At 40.4% G+C, this 24,297-nt stretch overlaps 2 protein-coding genes across 10 annotated transcripts; one reads left to right on the forward strand and one right to left on the reverse strand.

The window, feature by feature from the left end:
• Positions 1 to 354: 354 nt before the first annotated feature.
• LOC146692097 (rho-related GTP-binding protein RhoB) lies at positions 355 to 3,438 on the reverse strand. The gene has a single exon (XM_085432058.1). It carries the CDS (start codon positions 3,226 to 3,228, stop codon positions 2,638 to 2,640), a length of 591 nt encoding a protein of 196 aa, XP_085288184.1. The 5' UTR covers positions 3,229 to 3,438; the 3' UTR covers positions 355 to 2,637.
• A 334-nt stretch (positions 3,439 to 3,772) lies between these two features.
• pum2 (pumilio RNA-binding family member 2) lies at positions 3,773 to 24,189 on the forward strand. 9 transcript variants are annotated; one of them, XM_085432049.1, is made up of 24 exons: positions 3,773 to 4,078; positions 5,503 to 5,866; positions 6,364 to 6,402; positions 7,510 to 7,578; positions 8,885 to 8,990; positions 10,992 to 11,179; positions 11,272 to 11,444; positions 11,687 to 11,984; positions 12,072 to 12,165; positions 12,283 to 12,390; positions 12,559 to 12,704; positions 13,153 to 13,273; positions 13,510 to 13,650; positions 14,679 to 14,984; positions 15,083 to 15,310; positions 15,512 to 15,779; positions 15,990 to 16,119; positions 16,258 to 16,392; positions 16,505 to 16,642; positions 16,850 to 16,975; positions 17,257 to 17,328; positions 18,243 to 18,364; positions 20,541 to 20,733; positions 21,579 to 24,189. In XM_085432049.1, the coding sequence occupies exons 2-24, from the start codon at positions 5,516 to 5,518 to the stop codon at positions 21,708 to 21,710; spliced, it is 3,684 nt and encodes a 1,227-aa protein (XP_085288175.1). In that variant the 5' UTR covers positions 3,773 to 4,078; positions 5,503 to 5,515; the 3' UTR covers positions 21,711 to 24,189. The 9 variants fall into 9 exon arrangements, with proteins under 9 accessions (XP_085288175.1, XP_085288177.1, XP_085288176.1 ...); XM_085432051.1 differs by having other exon boundaries at positions 16,258 to 16,386; XM_085432050.1 differs by having other exon boundaries at positions 14,682 to 14,984.
• The last annotated feature ends 108 nt before the right edge of the window (positions 24,190 to 24,297 follow it).

Raw genomic sequence — 24,297 nt, forward strand, 5'->3', positions numbered from 1 at the left:
GTATAGTGGGGTATAATTATTCATTTTCGTATAAGTGTTATTTAATGTTGTCACTTGTTGAAGAGCAGGTATTTTGAACTAGCATAAATTTCTTTCAGCAAAACATACAAAAGTTAACTGCAAATACACAAGTACATTAGATTTACTCTTGTTTCAAAGGCCTGAATCAAAGTGATGGTTCAGTGGATCCTGATTAAAGCAAATAAAGAAAGAAATACTAATAGAGTGAATTTTCTAAATTTACCAGCAGGTTCCAACTATTTTATCAGTATACGTAATGTTTCTTTGTACGATAAAAGGAAAGAAAGCTGTGTGTCAGGAAAATGCGACAAGAGTGGAAAAAAGTGCAGTTAGTGAAACACATTGATTTTTTTTTTATTGACTTTCCCAGAACAGTACCACTTGTTCCCTTACATTCTGTTTTTTTTCCCCCTCTTTTAATTGTACCATTCTTCCACAGAAAGCATTGTGTAATTACACCAATGGCATCAAATAAACTCTTACAAAGAGATATGTTTGGCATATTCCACAATTTCCTTTTGTATGAGGAGACGCAAACTGTACCATCTTATCACAAATACTAACCTAAAATCATTGCAAATCAGAGGCACATGAGGGGGGCCGGTGTGGGAAATTAACCAGTCCAGCACAATGCATTCCTGTGCTGTATGTCAGCAAAAAAAAAAAAAAAAAGACAGCAACAGACAGCAGACAGGAGGAATGTGACTTTTAAATGCCACTGTAACTTCGGCTGGAAAGTATTTTTAAACACAGATGTGCCTGCAGCGCAGTTTCTTAGTAAAACACAAAGTAAGTGTTTAAAGCAAAAAAAATCCATCTTTTTTTGTTTCCAATAACAAGTAAAAAGAGCAAAACATGAACAGTAAGAGTTTCACCCTTAACAACAGTCTCTGTAACTGATGTTCACAGTCATATGAACAAACACTCCCACTATCAAGCAAGAGGACAGTTACACAACACTTATGTTGACACTGAAAGAAAAAAAGAAAATCTGAATCCTTTTCACAAGAATGAAAAAAAAAAAAGTCAGCTCAAAATACACTGATTTTAGCTTTCAGTAACATTTTTTGACAACATAAATTTAAGGTACATTCACTGTCATAATGGAAGACATTGAGATTTTAAGAAAAAGGGAAAAAAACAAAAACAAAACTCTTTCTCAATTGTATTTAATTCAGTTTAACAGCTCTATAACCATTAGTACTTCACATTTACCGTTTTCTCATGTTTTAATAATCAAAGGGAAGCCCTTTAGTTTAAGTGTGTGTCACTATTACATAAGTGTTCTACTAATAGAATTGCATGAAACACTTTCAATAAAGTGTTGCCATCAGATGGCTTAATCCCACATGAGCGTGTGCTGTTGGGTCATAAACAGCAGTTTCATGACACTTTGAGAAAACGCCCTTCACCGAGCAAGACCATCACATGCCACACCGTCTCAAGTGCTTAATTGTGTCTGGGAAATATCCTCCGTGCCACTCTAAATGAAGCTGTGCCCAAACAGAAAACTTCAAGCTGTTCCCCCCCCCATGTGTTTGATAGAACAGAGACAGCTGGATGGAAATGGGACTATATACTGTATGTGCTTCAAAAGATGCTGTTCAGATGTGCTGTACAGAAGACAATGTGTTTGTATAAATTAGCCAAAATGAGTTAAAACTTGTGTAAAAGCATGCTTAGCAACATAAAAAACTAAAGTTGTAAAACATGACTCCCACTTAATACTGACAGAGTTTCTGTCTGAAAACCTGCAAAACTACAGGACATTGTGGTTAGCCCTTTTCAAGACTGGTCCAGGTGTAGTCTTGTCAACCTTGAATCAAATCTAACCTGCTGCATAATTTGAAAGGGAAAAAGACATTTAATACTGTGGAATCAAAATTATACGTTATTTTTAGCTGTGCTCCAAACTAACAAACTCTAATAACATAAATAACCAATTACAACCTTTAACTATGAAATGTCTTTGCAAAAGTGCCCTAAAATATCACAACCCCCCCCCCCAAAAAAACAACAAAAAACCAACAACAACAAGTTGGCAATACTTGTAGTTTTAACAAGCTTTCTTTCTATGAGTTGCTGTAGCATCCTGGTCTTGTGCAAGATCAAACTTCAATTACCTCATATTAAAAATTACAGTGCATTTGTTCTTTTTGCTTTACTTGTTACACAGTATAACCTTGGCAATAAAGCTTGTGGCCTATGCAAACTTTAAAACACAAAAAAAGAGAGCAGAGTCATCTCGACTCTCCAGCAGGCCTTCTCGTCTACACGAGAAGATGCAGAAGGGGATTGAAAAGTCGCCCACTGAAATCAAACGCTTTGTGATTTTTTTTTTTCCAGTCAGACTGGGATCATGTGACCCCAAAAAGAACATGCCAACATGCCATAACCAGTGTATTTCCACCCCACATTACACCCGCCATCAGATATTCGTGTGTGTTCCAATCAGCTCCGTTTGCAGTCATCGGTTTTGGTTCAAGCAAAGGCATCCGACTTCGAGGGAGTGTCCGAACAATGGTCACTGCCCTCACATGCCCAGACACAGACCCCAACGCAGGAAACGTCTGTTCTTGCGCGTCCCAGTAGCCCCCCGCCCAAGCCAGAGTCAGTTCACATTAAAACACAGCATTTGAAACAGCCACCTGTGGTTTTTTGTCGTTTCTGTAAAGCTGCCCGTGTTGCCGTTTCAAATACTTCCCAGATCCCCTCCTTGGTTTTAGCTGAGCACTCCAAATAGTCATATGCGCCAATGCGCGTGGCCATGGCCCGGCCATCCTCTGTTTTCACTGGCTCCAGCTTCAACCGAGACAGCTCATTCTTCACGTTCTCGTCGTTGCGGAGATCCCTCTTGTTGGCCACTAATATGATGGGTACGTTCGGGCAAAAGTGTTTCACTTCAGGGACCCACTTTTCAGGGATGTTTTCCAACGAGTCCGGGCTGTCCACCGAGAAGCACATCAGAATGACGTCGGTGTCCGGATAGGAGAGCGGCCGCAGCCGGTCGTAGTCCTCTTGTCCGGCTGTGTCCCACAAAGCCAGCTGGACTTGCTTGTTATCCACTTCTATGTCCGCCACGTACGTCTCAAACACAGTCGGGACATACACTTCTGGAAACTCGTCTTTGCTGAATACTATCAGTAGACATGTTTTCCCACATGCACCGTCGCCCACCACGACAAGTTTCTTTCGTATGTCTGCCATTGCTGCCTCTCCCAGTTCTCGCTCTCAAACGCGGCTCAGTCCAAAGTCGGCAGTTGTAAATATTTAGTCGTGTCAAGTCCAGTAGCTTTTAAACTCTAAGCAGATACTGGTCAAACTCGTCCCTCAAGTCAGTCCTTTCCACTAACTCCGGAGCCTTTTGCCACAAACTACAGCAATCTCTTTATAAAGCGTAAGGCGTTTTCCTAAATATAGCAATCCAATCGGAAATGGGGAGGTGAGATCACCGTCTGTAAAGGAAAAGGTGATTGGGTCCCGTCGGGTTTTTCTCGCGTTGGAGGAGGGAGGGGTCACTGACCACGAGGATCCACCCGACTGAGAATCAGGCGAAATCAACTAAAATCACAGCACGATGACGATAAATATACACGTACTTCTTCTTTGAAACCTCCCTTTCAAATAAGCTTCCCGGACACATTGGCTTGCTACTTTTATTACTGAGTCAGCATTTTGTTCACAAAATGACATGAGCCGGCTGTCTAATGAGGATTCATTCAGACTAAGCCAGTTTATCCTATGAAATGTGAGAGTGATTTTGGGTGGGGAAGTGTCTCTGAGACTAATTTCTATGATACCACATATTAGGTTGCCTAACACAGGGGGGTTTGGTGCTCAAAAGGCACGCTGGGAAGGCAAATTGATACTGACATTGTTATACGCATGTCTACGTAGTTCACGCTATTTACAGGGAGGGGGCACTAGCGTAGACAAACTGTTAGCTTTGACTACCAAGCTTTGCTAAATCACCGCTCTCTCTCCAAGGAAACAAAACAATATAGAATCGGGTTGACGGCGTGCAACAAGCACAGATCCTCTCTCGACACGACAACGCGTGAGTATGCCCTCACATCTGTTCACAACCGAATCCAAAGCTGTGTAAGGGGACTGCTTTGGAAGCGGTTGCCGCCGTGCGAGTATTTCCCCTTTTGTTTAGCGGTTAAGGCCCCTCTGTTTGGAACTTGAAGGGGGGCCATGTTGTTTAGCCACTCAGTGTTTGGCTGATGTTTTAGCTAACAACAGCAACATGGCTATTAGCGTTTGTTAGCTCTCGGAGATGGCCGTAACGTGTTGTGTACAGTGAATATCGGATAATAAGTCGAGAAAATGTGTTCTATTTAACATGCAAAGCCAACCGCTGACTATAAAACAGCAGTGAATTAAGCGAATTTCTTTGATGTCTCACCAATAATAAACACAACAGGCCCTTTGCGGTTAGCACTAGCTAGTTAGCTCCAGAGAACCAATGGTTAGCTTTAATCATGTTCGATTTCCGCTAGCAGAAATACATGAGGGGGAAAAAGTAAACAATAAAAAGAAGCGAGGCAACAAACCACAAAGCAAACACAATCTAATAAATAAATAAATAAACATTTACGCAAATCCCCGCTGAAAGTCGTTAAGGTAGCTTCCTTATTATTACAGCGGCTTGCTTGCTGCTGGCTAGGCTAGGCTAGCTAGCCAAGCTGCTAATTGGTGTGCCACAATGAACAGTTTCAAATTTGAATACGTTGTTGCAAGCTCGTTACATCATCTCAGGAATCAGTCGTGGCTATCTTCAGCGATATTTGCATTTATGCGTGTATGTCTGTGTGGTAGTCGAAGCTTTATTGCTGGTATCCCCAGTCGTATGGTCACCAGCTAGAATTTGGCTAACGACAACGTTACCGAGCGGTGTTGCTCTTATAAGCCACCAACATCGATGTCAGTCGCTTGTTTCGTTCTTGGCCCGATCTTTTTAATTTAACAAAACATTACTAACCTGTTGTAGCACAAATAGTTAAGCAGAATTAGACAACTATATCCCTGGCGTGTTGTTAGCAGCTCGGGAATTAGTCTTGTCCCAGCGAGGAAAATTAAAAGCATTAGTTATCATTTTATTATTCTTTTGGATGAACATCTTTAATGGGATGTAAAAGCTGATTTTTGTCTGAAGGCTCAAGGAGGATTTAATAAGTCCACGATGGTCGCATTATAATAGCATGGGCTTTCATAAAAGCCAATTATGATGCCGTAAACACCAAATTGTAATGGGTGCTACATTACATTGTATAATGAAATTAAAATTACATCTGAGTCTTTTATAGCCTAGTGTTTCTTATTGGTCATTTATATGTAATTGTACAGGACACACAGAGATACTATATCCTCTAATAAGATTTCTTTCAATTTTATGCAAGTGAAATTGAAATAAGAAAATATACATTTCAGTGAGTAAATCTTACTTTGTCTGTTTTTTTTGTTGTTGTTGTTTTTTAGGCTTTCCCGTGGAATGAGCATTCCATGCAGCATCCTAGGTATGAATGACGTGGCCTGGCAGGAGACGAGAGGTGGGATGCTGCATGCAAATGGTGCTCCTGAGTCTGGGGGTGTCCGAGTTCATGGCGGAGGGCCCCTAGCCACAGTTGGCGGAGCTGGTCAGGCTCCTGGAGGGCCACACATACAGGGCATGGACAGGGTTCCTAACCCTACCCCAGGTACCCCACAGCCCCCGCTGAGCGGGAGGTCTCAGGATGACGCCACAGTAGGGTACTTCTTTCAGAGGCAGCCTGGGGAGCAGCTTGTAAGTTGCACACCTAGCAAGCATCGCTGGCCTACTGGGGATGCCAATCATATCGATCAGGTAAAGAGTTGGTTTGTTTTTTGTTTTACTGAGCTAAGGCATGCGGTGATGTGCAGTTTAGTATAATTACCAGACAGAACAAGTCCTCAATTTTCACTGATTGTTATATTGGTATAAACAGCAAGTAAACAATCTGTTGTTTAAATGTAGTACTTTGTCATTATTGGAGTTACAGACAGGTCTGTCCACAGCCGTTTGCCCAGTCAAACGTGAGGTGAAGGTTGGAGTGCAGATTTCAGAGATCACCAGTCTGTTACTACAAGTATTAAAAAGCCATAGCACTGCTTCTGATTTACAACAGACATCAGCAAGATTATAGTTTTGGCCATTGTGTCAGCACAACAGGGGTGTGAGTCTCACCATGTTGACTGAGCCAGAGTTGTAATAGAAAGTGTGGTTATTAAATAATGAAATAAATGCTGCAATTAAACTTTAATGAAGAAAGCTTGTCTTTTAATTCTGTTCCCCTTCAAATTATTCCCCTTCTGCACCTACAGACTGCTGCACTCGGGGCTTTCAGTGATCAAAGCAGCGTAGTAAGTCTTCTTCCATTAGTGGTCTAAGAGGCTTCATGGTTTTATTCTACACTGTTGGATCAGACTTGGAAGTGCTTCTCTTAAACGCAAATGTGATTTTGAAGGAAAATAAATAAAGTTGCGTGGTACTTGGATCAGATTAATAAGGAGGATTGACATGTAGTTGGCCAGAAATGGCTTCACTAGGACAGCTCAGCATACTGATATGGATGGAGATATTTTCCCACAGCTGTGGCTTCTTTTTTGCTGACCATATATTGAGAAATGTCTATAATCTGTCTGTAGTAATGTTAAGCCAATGGTGCACTGGAAACCAATCCTCTTTTAATTTCAAAACCTGTCTTTGTGTTGTCATTTAATAGCCACACCTCACATTCTGTCTCAACAGTAGTTTAAGCTGCTCTGCAGCTTTTTTTGTTGCTACATACAAAGCCCCGTCTCGTGTTTAGGTTATTTCATTTTTTTTTTTCTTTCAAACTTCATTCAAACTATTCTGTTTCATACAAGCAAGTTATTGTGCCCTGCAGAAGAACGAGTGTAATCGCCTCTCTTTATAAATCATCATGTGTAGTCTGTGCAGATGTTTTTTTTGTATTTAGCTCTGCATAGGTCCTAGTCTAAAAATGTTTTTTTAAAAAGGTCCTTCTCAGATTTTTATTTTCATTTTCATTTTTCCTTAACACATCGTGTATAGTGGGCCGGGGGGCGGTCATGCAATAACCAAAGCTAAATGATCGTGTCAGATACCTTAACATAAGTCGAACAGTCAGGACTATTTGCTTTGGGATTTCATGTAAGAGAATTAAACAACATTCTCTTATTGGCTTAACAGCATATTCAAAATGCTGTATAAGTCATAATTCATGTCTGGCTTATTTCACAAAACCAGAATGTTATGTAATGTAAAAACAATTGCACAGATTAAAGAATAAATGTTAGTTTTTTGCTATGAATGTTTATGTATTCTATTGAATTGTCACATATTCTTACAACAAGCACTCTTTAGCATTGCAGGTACAATTTTACAGTTTACATTTTGTTAAATCATTGCTGTTTAATTTAAAATGTTCATGAAAAACCTTTTTTTTTTTTTTAAATCTGTCTCAGGTCCGTGCAGTGGATGAAATGAACTATGATTTTCAAGCTCTTGCTTTGGAGTCGAGGGGGATGGGAGAGGTAAGAACAGTTTTTGTCTGCATATCGTTCACTCTCCTCACTCTTATACAGTTTTCTGTGATTATTATTTAATTATTTTCTTCTTTCCCCGCCGCTCTAGAATTGAAAAGTGACTGTACACATCCGCAGGTTGCTATTTTACAGAAACTATAGAAATGCTGAACTAGTTTTAAAGCTTCAATGTTTGCACCACCACCACCACCACAGAGTCTTTAAAATACAGATTTATTGTAAACTAGTTCATCTTACCTTTGATTGAAATCCATTAAACCCTCACCTGTCCCTGTTTTATTGTTAGCAAGCATATGCACAATACAGAAACAACTGAACAACAATAAATGTTTGTTTTCCTAATAAAGGGTTTTCTGAAAGCTTTTTGACTTAACGCTATTACAAATAATTTTTTATAAACGATAAACACCTTGTGCTCCTCTGTGTGCTACACTGATGTAGTTACATTTTCTCATATTTTATGTCTCAGACCCCCCCACCCCCCAGGCTGCTGCATGTAAATCTATGTGCAGTGTACAGTGATGGTAAAACTGTGTTGTATAGGAGTGTTTTTCTCATTTTATGAAACAAGAAGACTAAAATAGCCGGTTCGCTTAAGCAAATAAATTGTTTACTTGGTGTTTGGTTAAAGCATCAATTGCAGCATTGACTTTCTTACTAATGACAAATCTTGTTAACAATGGTCATAAAACTTGGCACGACTTTCCTAGAAATCTTCAAGCTCAACCAGCCTTTTTTCCTGGCAGTGTGGATTGGGTCATTGACTTGTTTGCCTCGCCAGAGCACTCTAGGGGGAAAAAGATTCCAGTTAGAATTTAATCTGTTTTAAGAGGAGTCTGAAGCAGAAAACCTGTACGGATTCTTTAGAAAAGCATTATTGAACTGACTTGAAGTTAACTGAGAGTTGCTCAAAGGTCTTGAGTGTAATAGCCCCAATTATAGGTAATTAGTGTCTATAATAGGTAATTAGTCCAACTTACACTAAATAATAAACATTTGAATCCTATGTCAATAAAAAATTCTTATGAATTAGTAGTCAGTGACTCCCCATGTCTGTGTACAAATACAGTCTAATTGAAGCTTAGATTGTTCAATTAAGTGATTTCTCCTGATATCTTCCAATTATGCCAATTAATTATTAGTGAGTTTAACTTGTCCTCAAAACATTCTGTTCTCAAACATCTCATTCACATATGGAGTCGAAAATACGTCTCCCTTTGCACTCGCAGTTTGGAATCATAAATGCAAATGGTTTTCTACACCATTCAGAAACGCTGTTTATGTTTTTTCTTAGCTTTTGCCAGCAAAAAAGCTCTGGGATTCTGATGAGCTGGCCAAAGATGGCAGGAAAGGAATGCTTCTTGGAGAAGAGTGGAGAGACAATGCATGGGGATCATCTCGTGAGTGTCTTCTAAAATGTCTTTTCTCTAATTAATTAATTAATTAATTAATTAATTAATTATTACATATGTGGTTAAGATATCTGTTCCAGTCATGTGTTTGGGAATGGAATATCTCAGTTTTCACAGGTGCCTGCCAGCTATAACGTTTTGATATAAATACTATTAGAATGATATAAATACAGTGGCAAGAAAAAGCAAGTGAACCCTTTGGAATTTGTCTTAAAATCAGGTCAGATCTTCATCTGAGTTACAATTATAAACAAACCAGGGTTGTTTTTTTTCTGCTTTTTTATTTTTTGTTGAAATTGCACACACACACACAATTATTTTCAATTATATATCATGGTGCATTTTGACTAGGCTATGTTAGAAAATGGTAAACATCTCCCTTCACGAATACCATCTATAAATCATTCCTGGTTAGGACAGTAAGGACTGATTCTGATCTGCAGTGAGTGTTTGTAGAGCCTGTGGTGTAGCCTGTGTAAGTGCCTGACTTCATTGGCGGCATTTACACTTGTGCAAAATACATTCTGTGCGGATTACCTCATGGTTATGTCCTAGTCATTTGTATGCGGAGTCATCCAATAGAAACCAATAAAATGGTGGGGCTTTTTGTCCCGTCTTTAATTCCCACTCAAGTTTTTTTTTTTTTTTTTTTTTTTCACCTGCTGCATTCCCTCACATCTATTCTGATAGGTTCAACAACCTGCCTGCAGGAATTTGCAGACATTTGTGAATCCTTACATTGATGCTATGATCATTATTCCTTATATTGAAGTGATGACAGTTATTCTCTCACTGATGAATTAAGAAACTACAGCAAAAAAGCAGCTGGACATGCACAGGAAGAATCGGCAGTACTGAACAGGCCAATCACAATCGTTGCGTGGACATGATGGGTAGTTAAATCGCTGGTTAGAACGCCACTGCTGTCCATAAAACCTTGCCTGATATTTGCTAAAGGAGTACTTTGATCCTTTACAGCACTACTGCAGTACTGAATGATGTAGCTAAACTGCAAAGTAAAGCCTGCGCTTCCTTTGCCTGAGTTCAAATTATTCTTCATTTATCTCATTTGTCCCTTTTTATCCAACATTTATCTGATTGGTTGTCCCTCGTAAACGGATGGTTAGAACAGCAGGTGAGTGGAGCTGCTGAGCTTGCAGCCAGATATGTGTGCATGAGATGACCATATTAAGCACATCTGCTCTAAGTGACCTCACATAGAGCTAAGAGTGGGGGAAAAATGAAATTAACCATTTAGAACAGTCTGAATCCTGAGCGTATGGCATTAAGGGATTACTTACTAACCGTAGCTGATTATTTGAAATAGGCATGTTTATTATGAGCACTGACCATTGTGCCCATTCACATATGGCTGAAAATGAGCTAAAGTATAATAGGTTCCTTTTACAAGAAGAAGGTCTAACGGTTCAGTCAGAGCCCAGTTTCTTAATCTAATAGAGGTGCTGAAGAATGACCTCGAGGATAATTCACGCTAGAGATTCATTCCTGACAACATGGCTGAAGTGAGACAATTCTAGAAGAATGACTCAAACTTCCTCCTGATTGTGGCTGCAGAAAACCTTTGAAATCACTGCTGCCACAGGAGGTTCAGTCACTTGTCAAATCCAAGGGTTCCCTTACTTTTTCTACCAGCAATCTAAAGTTTTAATAGAATAGAATAGAATGCCTTTATTGTCACTATACAGTTGTACAATGAGATACAGAGCATCTCCTACTCAGTGTAAACATGCTGGGGGGGGTGGTACAGTTCTGCAGCGCTATGTACATATGGACAGTATTAACATAGGGAAAAACCTCTTATGTCCTAGAAGGACATAAGAGATTGTTTGGGTCAGACATCACGTTTGTGTTTACTTGTGACTCAGATGAAGATCAAATCAGATTTTCTGACCAGTGAACGCAGAAGAACATGTAATTCCACGGGTTCACTTCGCTTGCCACTGTATTTGATTACGACTTTTCGTTCAGATCATTCAGTGTCTCAGCCAATCATGGTGCAGCGACGGCCAGGCCAGGGTTTCCATGGCAATGGTGATGCCAATTCTGTGCTTTCACCTCGCTCAGAAGGCGGAGGTCTCGGCGTGAGCATGGTGGAGTACGTCCTGAGTTCGTCCCCTGGTGACAAGATGGATGGCCGCTACAGGAATGGAGGCTATGTAAGCCAAACTCATGCATCTCATCGATCTTACCAAAAGTGGAGATTGCATTTCTTTGTCTAAATGTTTTTCTGTCTTTCGTATTTACACAGGGTGCAGGAGATGCTGACCAAGATGGGAGAGAGAAAAGTGATGCGCAAGAGAAGGTGTCGCCTTTTGAAGACGACAAAAGCCCTGAGATGAAGGTGGGAGAGGAGAGTGATCCTACTAAAGCCAATGGAAGAGGTCTGCTGAACGGCATGGACAGAGACTGTAAAGACTTCAAGTAGGTTTTCCTTTTACAATGGTACAAGTTAACATTTTCTACTGGTTATCTCTAATATAGTATATATAGCTTTTCAGTTAAAAACTAAATATAAAATATCAGACTGTGTAAATATGAACATTTATAAGTTGATTTGAGGGTTTTTAGACTTTTGTTTCGCCCCCAAATAACAGTTGTGTATAAATATGGTGGTCCTTTTTAAACTCAACTTGTTTTTTGTTTTTGTTTTTTTGTTCTTTTAGCCCAACTCCTGGAAGCCGTCAAGCTTCTCCCACTGAGGCTGTGGAGAGGATGGGTCCCAGTCAGACAGGTTTGGAGATGATGGGGCAGCACCACCACCCTCATGCTCTCCAACAGCAGAACCCCTCCCAAAACAAGGTCCAAGCTGAGGATTTCCAGAACCAGGAGGCCCAGAACATGGGCGGTATGGAGCAGCAAGCTGGTGTGGAGTCCTTACAATTTGACTATGCTGGTAATCAGATTCAGGTGGACTCTTCAGGGACTCCAGTTGGATTGTTTGACTACAACTCTCAGCAGCAGGTCTGTTAAATGCACAAAGTCTGTTTGGTAGTTTGCTCTGCAGGTTGTGAGCAGTTTGTTGATTTTTATTTATTTATTTTTTTCCAGTTGTTCCAGAGGTCTAATCCATTGACTGTTCAACAGCTCACTGCAGCTCAGCAGCAACAATATGCACTGGCTGCAGCCCAGCAGCAGCATCTTGGTGAGACAGATTCTTTTGCAGTATTGTTTAACTGCTTTGTCTCTCAGGTTGTCTCTGTTTGAGTTGCGTAGACTTTTGAATGAGAATTATATTGTTGTTCTTCCTCATGTTACTCAGCTGGCCTTGCTCCTGCGTTTGTGCCAAACCCTTACATCATTAATGCTGCCCCACCTGGAGCTGATCCCTACACTGCTGCTGGGTTGGCAGCAGCAGCAACGCTTGCAGGTGATCACATGGCACATGTTCATCCGCAAGTTCTCATTGAAATCCAACAGATCATTATTATTTTATTTCTTTTACTCTTGATTATCTTCTGCCCAGATCCAATGTATAACTTCAGATGTGGTTTTTTTTTTTTTTTTTTTTTTTTTTTTTTTCTCTCCCCTCCTCCAGGCCCCACAGTTGTTCCACCACAGTACTACGGCGTCCCTTGGGGTGTGTACCCAGCTAATCTTTTCCAGCAGCAGCCTGCATCTACTGCCAATCACTCGGCCAATCAGCAAGCATCCAGTCAAGGGCCAGGGCCAGGGCAACCACAGGTAGGAATAATTTCTCTAACCAGTATTAATTCCCTACTTCATTGGCCTCGTATGATTGTATGAAAAATGTGCGTCAGGATTTGGTTTCAGTCATCTGTCTGTGACCAGTTATCATGTGCAGAATGTTTATGATGACAGGATGACCCTGAAAATGAGTCATCCATGAAGACCTGCTGTTAAAATTTAGAAAAGTTAAAAGTGGGCGGGGCTTCTGCGGCGTAGATCCATCAGTTGTGCATTTGATTCAGAACTGTCCTGGGGTTGGTTGTATATGTTTCCAAGCAACTCGTGACGTCTGATCAAACCACACAGTCGTGGTAAAACACGTTAGCTATATTTTAGCTGTTCCTCATTTAGTCACTTGTTTATTTTTTGTTGTGACAACAAGTTGAGATTGCTTCCCTTTCAGTACAAAGCCAGTAACAGTATTTTTAACCGTTTCTGCCAGGTGATGCGCACTGGAACCAACCAGCGACCTCTTACACCTGGGCAAGGCCAGCAAAGCCAGCAGGAATCCCTAGCTGCAGCAGCTGCTGCAAACCCTGCGTTGGCATACACAGGAATGCCTGGTTGGTCTACCATTTCATACTTATGCTATACTGCAATGTAGCCAAAGACACTCACAAGCAAATACTTTTTCTTTTTTTTTCTCCCTTATTGGTTCACATTAAGTGTATACAGTGTGTGAGTAGTAGTTACAAAATACTGAAACACTGTTTCTAACAACACTCCAAGTATGTTGTGTAGTAGTAGTAAACTGTAATTACTAACTCTCTCCTCTTTGTGTGTCTTGTTTCTTCCTCAGGTTATCAGGTTTTGGCCCCTGCAGCTTACTATGACCAGACTGGAGCTTTGGTAATGGGCCCTGGTGCCCGCACCGGTCTGGGTGGGCCTGTTCGTCTAGTCCAAACCCCACTTCTTATCAACCATGCAGCGGCACAAGCTGGTAGGAATTTTTTAAAATATTTGTTTTAATTAAGGAATTCTTTCCTCTCCTGTGTCACCAACTGTTTGCTCAGAGGGGATCTGTGGATGGTTTGTTGTAGGGTTTTTACATTGCATTCAAGTGCCTTGGGGTAACTGTTGTGATTTGGCACTATATAACTCACATTTAGCTAATCTAATTGCATTAGAGATGATTATTTGGAATTCGGTGACTGTATTTTATCTGATTCAAATCTCTAAAAAGATCACTCTCCATCTCCTGTGGACTATGTCTCCTATTTTGTCCACTGACACCTTCACAAAACCAAATGTGACGTTGATCAGATAAGCAGATCACATAGTTTGGTTTAAATTTGGTCTGTTCGCAGTGTTTGTCTCCTGCAGTTACCACTGCTGTCTCTACTCTGCGTGTGGGGAGGACACACACCGAGCAATGTTTCATTTAGCTATTTTAGTGAATAAATTCATTACTTTAATATGTTCCCAAGCCTCTTACCCCGAGTTTAATCACCACACATAAGCAGTAACCTTTAAATATAGGTGGAAAAAATGATTCAGCCAAGAAGTCCCAGCTTCTACAAAGTGTGTTCACGTTTAAAATGCAAAAGTGGCTCTCCCAAAAATAGCTGAATATGTTTATGTTTAATTCTGCTTTTTATTATTTGTTTATATTTGAGCTTGTCATTTGTGTTTATCTATGGTAAAACGACTTCACCCACTTAGCAGTTCTCTAGCAATCTGCCAGATCTGCTGTTTTGAGTAGGCACAGTTGCATGCACACATGTAGCGATCTGATTTGTATAGATGTCCTCTTCTCAAAATGATAACTTAATGAGCGCTTCTGTGTGGTGTGTTGTGCAAATGATGTGTGTGTGTATTATTAATAGAGATGGGATTTTTTTTTCTTCTTAGATATGCCTACTATAATGTCTGTCCCGCACACCCACTTCTTTCTATTCTTACTTGATTAGTACCACTCATGTGATCTTTCCTCACTTTTGACCTCTCACAATAATCTCTCTCCATCAGCAGCAGCAGTGTCTGCATCTGGCTCCGGTAACAACATGTCTGGTCCTCCAGCCAACGGACTGTACCGCTCCATGCCTCAGCCTCAACCTCAGCCACAGCAGCAGCAGGCTCCTCCACCCAGCAGCGGCCTGCCCTCCAGCTCATTCTACGGATCTGGATCAGTCCCCAACACCTCTCAGAGCAGCTCTCTTTTCTCTCACACCTCTGCTGCCCCACCACCCCCAAGCTCCTCCCTGGGCTTCAGCAGCACCGGCGGATCTCTTGGCGTTGGCCTGGGCTCTGCTCTTGGGGGTTTCGGCTCTTCTGGTCAGTGGCTAAACAACGTGCTGCTTGGAGAGGAAAATGGTCTTGTGTTAAATTTAAGTTTTGTGTTCTAAAAGTGCTTTGTTTATGATTTTTTTCAGTATCCAGCTCGACCAGTAGCAGTGTATCCCGCAGGGATTCCCTGTTGGCAAGTTCTGACCTATACAAACGAGGTGGCAGCAGTTTAACTCCCATTGGGCAGCCGTTTTATAACAGCCTGGGTTACTCCTCTTCACCCAGCCCCATTGGCCTTACACCAGGTCATTCCCCACTCACTCCTCCGCCATCTTTGCCCTCTTCCCATGGATCCTCTTCAAGCCTTCACCTAGGTAAGCCTAAAGAAGGGATGTTTACCTTTTGGTCGACTGTTGCTTTTGAGGTAGAAAATAAAGAAGCATTTGATCCTGTTTGTAAGTGAGGATGTGACTTAAATAGAATAGAACTTTAAGTTGTCATCCCCTGTTAGGGGCACCTTCAGTGAAATTGATGCTTGTAAATGAAATATTAAAAATTGTCTTATTTAATCCTAGGTGGCCTGACAAATGGCAGTGGCCGTTACATTTCTGCAGCTCCCGGAGCCGAGGCCAAATACCGGAGCACAGGCAGCACGTCCAGTCTGTTCAATTCCAGCAGCCAGTTGTTCCCTCCCTCACGGCCCCGCTACAGCCGCTCTGATGTCATGCCATCTGGACGCAGCCGCCTATTGGAAGACTTCAGGAACAACCGTTTTCCAAACCTCCAGCTCCGTGACTTGCCTGGACACATGGTGGAGTTCTCTCAAGACCAGCACGGATCCAGGTGACGGCCCTAATTTAATGCTTGAAAATGCCACCGCACAATTAAATATATAGGCTTTTGGGAAATAATGCATTTCTTTTAGGTCTCGTAAATTTAAGCCTTAGCCAAAAAAGAAAACGTGCAAAAAACTACATTGCAGTGTTACACTTTTTATAATGAGTCCACTCTTTGAAGTGTCTTTTTAATCGTTCCCTGCTTTCTCCAATCTAGATTTATCCAGCAGAAGCTAGAGAGGGCCACTCCTGCTGAGAGACAGATGGTGTTTGGAGAGATTTTGCAAGCAGCATACCAACTGATGACTGATGTATTTGGGAATTATGTCATCCAAAAGTTCTTTGAGGTTTGGAGTGTTAAAGTTCATCCATGTGTCTTTTGAGTAACTGCACAGTATAAACTAAACTCGATTCCATTTATAATAAATTACTCTCATATTGTAATAGATTCCGGCATATATAATATATTTTTTATGTTGTCTCAGTTTGGAAGTGCAGAACAGAAACTTGCTTTAGCGACCCGTATCCGCGGACACGTCCTTCCCCTGGCGTTGCAGATGTATGGTTGCAGGGTCATTCAGAAAGCCCTGGAGTCAATTTCCTCAGACCAGCAGGTAATTGTAAGTGAGATTTCACTTCTTTATAACAGTTTTATTTTTTATTGAAAAGCATTTTATTCGTCCTTCATATTAAAGGCTTTGATTTCATTTGATATCATTTTCTTCCATTTAGAGCGACATTGTCCGTGAGCTTGACGGCCATGTGCTGAAGTGTGTGAAAGACCAGAATGGGAACCATGTGGTACAGAAGTGCATTGAATGTGTCCAGCCTCAGGCTCTTCAGTTCATTATTGATGCCTTCCAAGGACAGGTGGGTTTTTATTTTTTTTGTTTTTTAGTGTTTGTTGTTTTTGTTTTTTAGAATAGCTGCCATACAATAAGCTGCCTTATAACGTAACTACCATTCAGTATAATTTATTTTTTGTAGACTCATGTGAGCTGTAGGGTTGCATTAATATCTAAATCCTCTGATGTTCTTTCACTACATGGTACAATAAGCACTGTTTTTATTTTCTAGGTTTTTGTACTTTCCACACACCCCTATGGCTGCAGAGTTATCCAAAGGATCTTGGAGCACTGCACCCAGGAGCAAACTCTGCCCATCCTGGAAGAGCTTCATCAGCACTCTGAACAGCTGGGCCAGGTGTGCACATCAGTTTCCTCTCTGTCCCATTTTAAACTTCACGCTGACTACCTTATTTTTGCTAGCTGCGACTGATTGTTGTTGACATTTATCATTTTATGTCGCGTATTTGCATGCGTCCTTCATGTTTGAACATTTCATATTTTTAGCCTGTCATTGTTCCTGTGTAGTTGTGGTCTGCTAAGTGTAAGGATGAATGTAATTGTGCTGTTAGCTGACATTACATCTGACATATGTGATTATTTAAACATCCACCTACCCCCCTCACTTATTCCATCTAGAAATATCAAGGCGTTTCATTGGAGATGACACCCAAAACATATTATACAGTGTCCCGTGATGCACTGTTCAAGGTCAGAGCAATTTGCCTCTATCGCGGATGTCCCTGTGCTCACTTCCTTTTTCCCTCTTTATTTTTTTAATCTTTTCTTCTGTAAAGAATCTAATTTAACATTTAAATAGTTTTCCAACTCCCAACCCTTATGGTCCTTTCCTAACCCACTGAGCTGCCTGTTCTTCCTTTTTCCTCCCTTCTTGCTTTATGCCAGAGGATTTAGGGACATGCTAAACTGCTGTCTGATGATCCCTCTTTTGCCTACAGCATTTTTTGATCAGTCTGTTTTTCCCTTTTTTCTTTTTTTTAATTCTCATTTTGCTAAAATTATAATTGTTTGATTCAAATCTAGGAGTTTGAAACTCTTATAACCAAATAGTTCACAAATGGTGTTTTAAAACCAACATAATGCAAGTTCATGTTAAAACAGATTGACAGAAAATGGTTTGGGAGGCAAATACTTCAAATTTAAAGGTGGAGTTCGCATTACCTACTCAACAAATTACCACTTTAACAAGCTTGGCAGTTGAGTGGTGTTATTTGTTGTTTGGTCAGTTCATTTTTTGTCTCCATCTTGCCGCACTAAAATTACACCCGTAACTGTCTATCACCCGTTTCTGAAGGGGCAAAGATGCTATTGGTTGTGTTACCTGGTCAGCAACACAAACCAGCAGCATCTGTTTTGTCTGACCTTCCGCAGTGATGACGTAAGGGTATTCGAAATACTACAAATGGAGGTGTCGCTCATTCATCGGCCAATCATTGTAGAGTTGCATGATTACCCTATCAATCGAGGCCAATGGGGGTGAAAAAGTAGTGCATGAGTATCAATCATGTTCAGTTGTATCTCACAGTTTGTTTGTTTTTTGTTGTTGTGATTAATCTTGTTGGGATGACTTTGCCTTGCCCTTACACCTCTGTTGCCTCCTGCAGGATCAGTACGGTAACTACGTCATTCAGCATGTTTTGGAGCATGGCAGACCAGAAGATAAGAGCAAGATAGTGGCAGAGGTGCGCGGGAAGGTTCTTGTCCTGAGCCAGCATAAATTTGCAAGGTAAGCTAAGCAGTCTGTATGGATTAAGAGTGGGCTGTATATTGTTTGCGGATTTTGACATTAACAGGGCAGACCGTGAATATTCTAAAGTTCATTTCGTGAAATGATTGTGAAAATAAATAAATATTCTGTTGTGGGAGGGAAAGCACTCGCATTACTGTCAATATTAGAGCAGCTGTGTTTCTTCACACTTCTGCTGGTGTGAGGACAGAGATGTGAGTGATTTGCACTAGCATAACTAAGGAACATAAGTTGATGCATATCATCTGAAGATCAGTCGATACGCTGTTGTTGTTCTGCTACATCTTTCGAGTGTTTACATTTGTAAAAACCGGTTAATAGTAGGTTTATAACATGCAGTTTAACGACTCACGTTTGGACCTGATAAGAGATAATTTATCAGTAACCATGTGGTAACAATAGCAGGAAGTTCATAACCTAGATCTTTCTTGAGTCGAGTAGGATGGGAATGCTGAATTTTAGGTTTCTTTGTTTTCAAAGCAGAGATTGTCCAGGGCAAGTGTCCATTTGCTTAGCTTGGAGTAAATTCTTTTGTAATGTATAGGCGGTGGCATGATGGTACAGTGGTTACTGCTATCACCTCACAACAAGTGAATCTCCGGTTTGGCTCAGGCCTTGCTGTATGGAGTTTGTAAGTTCACCTTGTGCTTACATGGGTTTCCTCGAGCTTCCTCTCACACTCTGAAGATATTCATTTTAGGCAGGTACAGTGCTTGAAGTGTATAGCATAAAATTATGATTGAATGCTTGGTTAAGATGAGATATGCAGTGAAGTGCCTTGAGTGGTCCATAAGAATAGAAAAGTGCTTTCTTAATGTGAGTACATTAGGCAAGTAGATATTTTAAAAGACAAGTCTATGTTGAACTAAATGTGTCTGCACGAGTTGTTATGGCGGTCATGTTGGTTTTCGCTCTTGTGGATGTGATGTGTTTGTCAGTGAGCAAACATGACTTTAGGCCGACTTTGGACCTTTAATTTATATTAGTTTGAGTAATTTAATTACATGGCTCACGATAATTGTGAATATGCGGGGCAAAGGATGTTGGCTAAGTAGGCGAGATGGAGGCAGATGATCCACTGTGGGGATCTTTAAAGGGAGGTGCCAAAAGATGAGGGCAAATCCTCTACTGGTAGCCAGTACTACAAAATGACTTCCACGTTCAGTTCCTGTAGTTAAACAAAAGTGGTTGTCTACTTGTTTCGTAATACAAGGTTTTCCAGTCTTGCTACCATTAAAAATGGTGGTGTGTGCCGCCAATTTGTAAAAATACATGTCTGCTGGCAGCAGAGTGGTATATTTTATACATATAAAAGATGAGCTGTAATATTAGGAAAAAATAAGATGCTCACAAACTTAACATAACTGCTGCAATTAAACAGCACTATACAAGTGTATGAGTGTTTGATGGGAAAAATGATCCTTGTAACTTGTAGAAAAGTGCTGTAAGAATGTGTAAATGACTAATATCCTCTTTAGTGTAACATGGAGCAGTGGGTAAGACTGACTCAGTGGGCCATCATTGCATATGTTTAGAGTTTTGTGTTTCATGTTTCATTTCTTTGGAAAAAGTTTGGAATTCTAATCAATAAATGTTCTCAGCTTTAGGAATAAATTGCTGTGTAAAACTGATCCTGTTAGCCAACAGGGGAAAAAAAAATTAAGCTTGGAATAGTGGTCCCCTCTCCTAAAAACCTGTCTCTGGTAGATTGTAAGCTGATAGACAAAGGGCTTAGACACTCTAACAACTAGATGCTGTTATTGGGATGGTCCAGTGGAGGATTAACTGGAATTTTCTATAGTCAATAGGTGGTAATGTTGTACATGTTGTTTTCTTATCAAACATAACCTGTTCCTGCACGTGTCAGGTGTAAAACTAGGTCATAGTAATCCTCCTTTATATTTCCCAAATTCAAGTTTACCCCATTAACAACCAGCCCTTGCCTCACAGTTGGGGTCAGCAAAACCTTAAACGAATTGAGCTGTTTGAACACTTATCCAGTCCACTGTGCCCAATAATTACAGTTTGCTAACACACATGCATACATACCACGTGATGCCAAAAACAAAAGAAAATGATTCTAATATGCTGGCATCTCTCTGCTTCCATCTGTTCAGTTATAAACTTGAGTAACAGTAGCTTATTTTTCCCCCAGTAATGTGGTGGAGAAGTGTGTGATCCACTCCTCGCGTGCAGAGAGAGCTCTGCTGATAGATGAAGTGTGCTGCCAGAAAGACGGGCCCCACAGCGCTTTGTACACCATGATGAAAGACCAGTACGCCAACTACGTTGTCCAAAGAATGATCGACATGGCAGAACCTGCTCAGCGTAAAATCATCATGCACAAGGTGAGTCGCCTACTAAATGTGCTCATGTTAGTGTTAATGATAGTGGGTGGATCGTGGTCCATTTGATCCAGTGAATTCTATCAGTGTTCTGTAAGGTTTAGCAAAGCTTAAAAAGTCTAATCTGTTTCTGACAAGTGGTCAAATCGACTTGGCTGGTAAAAGTTTAGCTGTGAAGTTTTATCAGTGGTATCCAGGGGGTTGACAGCTCATTCAGATCATGAAACAGCCCAAGTTCAAACAAGTGCCTGTGTTGGTGCTTTCAAGGACCCTTGATATGTGAAATATGACCAGAAAGACCTGTTTTTAGTCATGTTATCAGTGCCATTATGTGTACAGCGATTGTATTTTGCATGAAAACAAAGTAATAACTAGGGTGTGCACTTCCGTATCTATCTGCCAGCATTGTGTCCATTGTTTACATATTTTACATTACTCTTTGTGTACATCAGTGCAGGCTTTTGTCAAGGCTCTTGTGTTGACATCAAACTAGTTAATGCTGTTTTTGTTTTTTAAAGAACAATATAGCTTGGGTGCCAAAAATTTGCCAAAATATCTGCATTCTTTCTGCTGGCCAACAGGTGGCGACTCCTGTGGTTCCAAAATTAAGAAATTTTTGTAGATTACTGCAAGAAAATCACTTAACTCATGAATTCAGTAACCCTTTTACATACACAATCTCCATCAGCAGTTTCAAGACTTACTTAATGTAACATGATATGCATTTTGTAAATTATGCTACCCATTATTAAAAAGCATGCCCATTCTTTACCCCTACTTCCAGATTTAAACTCATTTGAGCTTCTTCAGATTTTAAATGCCTTTATCTTCTTCTCTTCTTTATTTAGATCCGGCCTCACATTGCCACTTTGCGTAAGTACACCTACGGGAAGCACATTCTAGCTAAGCTAGAGAAGTACTACATGAAGAGTGGATCTGAACTGGGTCCAATCGGCGGTCCCGCGAATGGTCTGCTGTAGTCACGTACACATCCCAGGTCCCCTGAACAAGTGGAGGAGTAGGAGCCCCAAACCCCCTGTTCTGTCTGAGATGTGCTCCTTAGCCATAGGGGTTAGCCTTTGACACCCTCTGTTATCCCATCAAGTGGGGGGGCAAGTTACCAAAAAAACAAGACAAGTCAACTTCACCTAAGAACGCTGTGACAACTGACCCCTGCCACTCTGCCACCCCTGGTGCAGGTCCCCAGCATGGCCCCCAGGGGGTGCACAGTCAGCAGGCTGTTTATTCTTTTTGTTTTTCTTTTGTTTTCCTCCTTTTTTTTTTTCTTTTCTTTTTTTTCCCTGGGTAAAGCACAAGCCCATTGTTAATGATGTAATTGATGTATTTGACTGGTTTTCATATTATCTTGTACATTTAGTTTTTTACCTTGTAAATTCTCTGTAGAAAAAGAAATTATTACACATTTGCTGAAATTTACAGTTCTTACAATTAACACCAGCAAGTGACTTTATAAAGGCTAAACTGAGTGATCCTTTTAAAACACGATTCCATTTGTTTTTGTAAACAGACAGCTGTTCTTATTAAGCTTAGGCAATTTATTATAATATTTGTATATTATCCCACACACAGTTTAAAGAAAAAAGAAAAAGGAAAAAAAAGTGTTTTCCCATGCCAAAGCAGCTGATGGATTAGTTTTCAAATAGCATCACATAGTATGGATGGACAGAAATCCTTCCATCCACAAGCGAGTACTATGCGTCACGTGCCACAGTCACCCAGAGGTCTTTGAGGCCGCTTTGCCAGCTCGGGGTTTGGAGATTGGTGCTTTACTCTAGGGTAGCGTTTGCCAGTGGTGGTTTTTTTTGTTTTTTTTTTTCTTGCCTCGTTTTTTCTTTTGTTTGTTTCTTTTGTTTTTTCCCCACCCTTTGCGGGAGTGTGTGCGTGTTTGGTTACTCCAGCAGCTCGTGGCCTGCATTATGTTTTGGTACTGACAGACTGAGCTGCTACATCCACCGAGCACCATTTGAGCCGTCTTACTCTCCCCTCATGCAGGCGATCACTTGATTTATTTTTTTTTATGCAGGAGGAAGTAAAACGCTACCATTTAACTTAAAGAAGCAGAGCATGAGGTTTGGTTGTACAGCGGGCATATGACCTGGTTTAATATTAACATAAAATGACCATAGCTTTGGGTGGGGTGGGGTGGGGCTTTTTGCAGGGATAGCAGGGTGGGAGTGGGGTACGCGTTGGCATGCTGTAATAGGTTTTAATCCTTAGAATGATTTTTTTTTTCCTTTATGTTTTGTGTAACATCTTATCTGTCTTGTAGTTTGAGATGAACACTGCCCTAGAAAACAGTATCTTTATGTACTGAATAATCATCTCGTGTGTGTAGAAGTAGTTGAGCAATGTATAGCATCTTTATGTATGAGAAAATTGTTGCTCTTTTTTTGGTTGAGGGGCTTGCAGCAGTGATGGGAACCCCCACCGCCTGAAGGTCAGAGCAGTCCAAAAGATTATTATTATTTTATTTCTGGAATTTGGTCAGTTTTGTACATTTGAGGTGAAATAAATTAGACGTAGCTGAAGAAAGGGATGCTTAAAGAACCTTTTTCTTTTTTTCTTTGGGTATGTAAGTGGATTGGCGGAGGCCGGTGGGGCCATCAAAAGCTATACAATTCACCTGTAACGCTCGTAGTGACGGCTTCTTTGCTTCATATGAATTGTAGAATAAATGTAGTATATGTGCAGTTAATAAGTGTAAGATTATTAGTTTCACTAAAAAAAAGTCTAGTTGTGGTGTTTGACAGGCCTTGCTCTAAATTTGTAGTGATGCTTTTATTTGTCTGTACAGTTGTACATTTGTAAACGTTTATGCTGTAAATGGGATGTCTTTTACACTTTTTCTTTTTTCTTTTTTTTTTCTTTGGAGGGGGGAGAAAAAGGCTAATGTGCATTTAGATGTGTGTATATTCATCACTCCTTTCCCCTTGAATATAATGTATACAGGTTTTATTTGATCAAGTGTTATTTTAAAGGAAATGAAAACTTAATAGCTTCACAATCTGGCATGGTTTTTGTTTTTAAATCTGTTCTGGGCCAGCCTCTATTTGTACTGAAGCTGTAACATCCACTGTTGATAGTCTTTCTGATGTGTGACAGTTTAAAAAAATAGAAAAAGGAAAAAAAGAAACACTCTGTACTAAAATCGAGGCTGCATTTAGTCCTCTCTGCTACCATGGAAACTTCACAGGATATGACGAGAATTATTTTTGTACAGAAGAGTGCTGTATTTTGAAACAGCTACTACCTTGTAAGCAAAAGCAATGTAAAATATTGTCAATTATATAAATATGAACATATGAGTTTTGTCACACTGTCAAAGTCATGTACATTTTCAGGTGGCCTTATGTACATTTCCAGATGTTAGATGAAGAAAACGAACTCCTTTTTCGAAGCAGAATTGTGACATTGTATGATTAAACTGTTCTTCTAACATTTGACCTTAATTATTGCCGAGTTGTTTTTTTTTTGGGGTTTTTTCCCTCCTTATATGTTAATGATTTTATAATCATTTCAAGACACTGGATTCTAAACTAATGGTGA

This window comes from Copadichromis virginalis, linkage group LG15 (assembly GCF_057382275.1).
Source record: "Copadichromis virginalis isolate Kocher_CV1m ecotype Utaka linkage group LG15, C_Virginalis_male_GT1.1, whole genome shotgun sequence".
Classification (NCBI taxonomy): domain Eukaryota; kingdom Metazoa; phylum Chordata; class Actinopteri; order Cichliformes; family Cichlidae; genus Copadichromis; species Copadichromis virginalis.